This window comes from Emericellopsis atlantica (assembly GCF_019669845.1).
Source record: "Emericellopsis atlantica unplaced genomic scaffold F5Z01scaffold_87, whole genome shotgun sequence".
Taxonomy (NCBI): domain Eukaryota; kingdom Fungi; phylum Ascomycota; class Sordariomycetes; order Hypocreales; family Bionectriaceae; genus Emericellopsis; species Emericellopsis atlantica.
In genome coordinates, this window is record NW_025764789.1 from 252 (window position 1) to 4,628 (window position 4,377).

The window sequence follows — 4,377 nt, forward strand, 5'->3', positions numbered from 1 at the left end:
CGACAGGGGCAGAATGCAGCCACTCCAGCTTCTGATGTCAAGCAGCTCGGGTGACGTGTGGCTGCCACACGGCAAGTCATCGATCAATTATGGCCTGGCCCGAAGTGGGAGCCCCCACGTTGCCAGGGCCATGACACCCTCTCAGCTCTCATCCTCCAGTGTGGCTGCCACATGATAAGGACTACCCAGACAGGTATCCACAGCAATGGTGGAGCAATCACACCCTTTCGTCTGGAGTCTTCTGTGGTGGCTGCCACACGTCAAGGCCCCCCAGGCAGGTGTCCACCGTGATGGGGGGCACATCACACCCTCTCGACACTAGTCTTCCATTGTGGCTGCCACACGGCAAGGACTACCCAGGCAGAGGCCCACAGCGATAGCGGAGCCGTCACACCCTCCCAGCTCTAGTCTTTCATTGTGGCTGCCACACGACAAGGGCTCCCAGGCAGATGTCCACAGATGTGGGGGGGTCATCACACCATCTTGATTCTAGTCTCTTACTGTGGTATCAGGCAAAAAGTATGTTAGCTCGCCCCACACAACAGCAAGGGTCAAAGGAGTCACTTTTCCCGTTCGTGAGGTATTTCCACCTACGAGTAATACCAACATAACGCATTTAAGCCTTCAAATATATATTTACTATGGCTTCAACTCACGATCTCGAGCTACAGCTACGGCAGCTTCAAGAGCAGCAGCAGCTCCTTCTTCAGCAGCAAGAACGGCTCCAAGAGCAGCTTTCACAGCAGCTTCAACAACAGCATCAAGAGCTCCTCCAAGCACTACGAACGCCCTCACCACAACCTTCCGGCCGTGCAAGCAATACAAGCCGCGATACCCGCATTTCGATTCGTACACTTCGATCAGCTGGTTGGACCTATCAGCAAATAGCTACACATCTCCATCTTACGCTACGGCAAGTCCAACACGCAGCTACAACCCAAGCCACACCTCGTCGCTCGACCGGCCGCCCTCCCTTACTTACAGAAGCCCAACTTGAGGAATTGATTGAGTTCGTATGTTCCTCTCAAAGAGCCCGACGTATGGCTTACTGGCGGCTCCCACAGGAGCTAGGATGGGATTGTTCAGTCTACGCTATCCGAAACGCCCTTCGCCGAGCTGGATTTAAGAGATACGTTGCGCGCCGAAAGCCCCCAATTATAGAAGCTACTCGTCAAAAAAGGCTTGCCTTTGCCGAACGCTATATCGACTGGACCCTTAATGATTGGAAGACTATTCTTTGGTCTGATGAGACTTGGGTCACAGGGGGAAGGCATACACGAACATGGGTTACTCGAAGACCCGGCGAAGAGCTTGATCCGACTTGTATCGTTGAGCGGCATCAACGTAAGAAAGGGTGGATGTTCTGGGGCTGTTTTTCTGGGCTCTCAGGCAAGGGCCCTGGTATCTTTTGGGAAAAGGATTGGGGCTCGATTAATACTGAGAGCTATATTCAGCATATCGTCCCAGTTGTATGTGGATGGTATCGTCTTCATCTAGATCAAAGCCTCGTCTTTATGCAAGATAATGCCCCTGCCCACGCTGCGGCAGAGATTATTGCTGAGCTTCAGGCTCGAGGGATTCAGGTTATCGAATGGCCTCCATTTTCACCAGATTTGAACCCTATCGAGACTGTGTGGAATAAGATGAAGGATTATATTGAGATACATTTCCCGGAGAATCTATCTTATGACCAGCTACGGGCTGCGGTAAAAGAAGCCTGGGAGGCTATTGACGATAGCTTCTTTATGGAGCTATTAGAATCAATGAAGGAACGATGTCAGGCTGTTATGGATGCTAATGGAATGCATACTCGATTCTAGATAGATAGAATACTGGAATTTGCTGTAGGCTACATCGTGACCCGGGAAAGTGACCTCTCTGACCCTTGCTGTTGTGTGGGGCGAGCTAACATACTTTTTGCCTGATACCACAGTATTGTGGCTGCCACACTAGAAGGAAACCCCAGCCAAGAGTCCACAGCATTGGCGGGGCGAACACACCCACTTAATTTTAGTCTTTGATTGTGGCTGCCACACCCAAGGATCCCCAAGGCAAGTGACCACAGAAGTGGCGGGGCAATCACACCATCTTCACTCTAGTCTCTTATTGTGGCTGCCACACTCCAAGGATTCCCAGGCAAGTGCACGCAGTATTGGGGGGCCCATCACACCCTCTTGTCTCTAGTCTTCCATTGTGGTTGCCACACAGCAGTCACATCCAGGCAAAGTGCCCACCGCGATGGCAGGGGCACCACACCCTCTCAACTCTAGTCCTCCACTGTGGCTGCCACACTCCAAGGACACCCAGCCCGGTGTCCACAATATTAGCAGGGCCACCACACCCTCTCATCTCTCGTCGTCTCTCGCAATCCACGGTGGCTGCAGCTGCCCATGGACAGTGCCAGGGCTGTCCTAGCCGAGGGTCGCAGTGAGCTTAGACAGACATCTCTCGGGCCTAGCCGTCGGTCATGATCTACCGTGGCTGCCAGATAGCGAGGTTGCCGGTCATGGGTGGCCTGGCCCGGGGGTTTCCTCACGCAACGGCCCAAGAGCACCGCCGGAGCCATCACACCCCCTCGAATCTAGTCTCTTTCTCTCGTATGCGTAAACTGCAAGAACGCGGCCAGCGATGGCTGATCCAACCTCATCTCGATATCCTAGCGAGATCCCCCCTGGGAACTTCGTAGCGAGAATGATGGAGTGCTGTATCCGTACCTGCTGCGGACCAGGCATCGACCTAGAAATGACTACCCTATTCTTATCATTGTTCCGACGTGTATGCGTTCTACTCACCCCAAGCGAAGGTTATACTGTCAAATTACTTATCTAGTGCACTTTTCGTCGCTCAAAGGCTACATGTATCTATCAGTAAAGGCATAATCCTTTGCTGCGCGGGAAGAAGATGCAATCCCAGTGTCACAACCAACGTTTATCCTCGTGTACCTGTATTTATTGCGTAATACCTCCTACCCTTTCAGAAACACCAAACAACCCATGTGATTGATTGACAGGAAGTACAGCCAGCCGCTGCAAGAAGGTGCGACTGGTATCGCGATGTCGCCCGATCACTGTGTGGCATAACACCTGGTGGCACGGCCACTACGCGCCACGTTCGTGGTTGGCTATCACCAGCGAAATGGGCGTCCCGGGCGGACATAACCCAGTAGTAACCAGCAGCCCACGGGTCAATCCTCACTCACTCTGCTTGGACGAGGAGTCCGTCTACAGGAGCGCCTGTTGCAATGCCAAGTGGCACGCAAATACGCGCCTGCGATCGGACAACGCGATGGCCCGAGGAACCCGAGCCCTCTCAACACGCGGTGGATGCGCGAGGTGAAGCTCTGCATTACTCGGCGTAGTCGGAAGCGTGATGCCAAATAACGGTGCATCCAGCAGCGCGGTTTGTCGGCACATGCCAGGACGTGCCTCAAAGGGGCCTGGCTGGTCTTGAAACTATGTCAGTTGTAGAGTCGTCCAGGCGGAAGAGGGCCATACCCAACGCAACGCTCGGAACCACAGTTCGTGCCATGTTTCTGTACCCGCTTCGCAGGGTCTGAATGAAAATATGGTCGAGGAAACAGGAGACGGCCAGAAGCGAGGGAGCATGGTCTTTTAACCTCCGCGACCTTGGACCAGCGTCCCACGCTGAGCGACCGACGCATAGGTCTCGGCCACAACGAACCGCATATTCAGGCTGTGGGATGGCTAGTCCTACCGGAGCTCAGTTTGTGGAAGCCGGCCGTCCCACCAACTGTCGGGACTGTACTGGTCATCCGCTTGTGGCTGCCACGCCGTTGTCTATCAAGACGCAATGCGCTATATGTCCTGAAATAGCAGCTCACCACTTTAGTCTCCTTTGGCAACATGTCTCCTGATGAGAGTATCCTGACAGATGGAGCCGACCAACGCTCCGCGTCTGCACATGACGCTCACGAACCTACGCACAATGCAGGGACGACGAACAGGTCCCCTGGCCCAACGTCAGCCTCAGACAGTGGTCAGCGCGTACTTGTCGTGCTCTTGTACGCATGGATTACTGATTGCCATGGCAGGCCTGTGCGTTGACCGTGACGGCGAACCCGCCACAGGCGTGGGCGTGGACCCGCACGCCTCAGAAGATGAAGCGACGAAGGCTGGTGAGGCCAGCCCGCGCAGCTCGGAGGAGGGCTATATCTACCCGCATCTGCAGACGTCCTTGGATAGCGAGACGATGCGGCAGTTGAGGGCCGAGTGGCGAAGCTCTAGGAAGCGCAGAAAGAGGGGGCCATCGGGAACGAGGGGTGCCACGAAAGAGCGCGGCCGGCTGCACCGCGAGGCCTCGTGCAAGACAGACAGGTAAGGGGATTTGGACGGGTTGTGCTGCAAGGACATGTGTGGT

General features: G+C 54.6%; 1 protein-coding gene across 1 annotated transcript; it reads left to right on the top strand.

Annotated features, from left to right (window-relative positions):
• Positions 1-641: 641 nt before the first annotated feature.
• Positions 642-1,175, top strand: F5Z01DRAFT_631838 (uncharacterized protein; the record flags this gene model as incomplete). The annotated part of the gene is made up of 1 exon (XM_046261818.1): positions 642-1,175. A coding segment is annotated over one exon (534 nt), but the record flags the coding sequence as incomplete, so codon positions are not given.
• Positions 1,176-4,377: the final 3,202 nt, after the last annotated feature.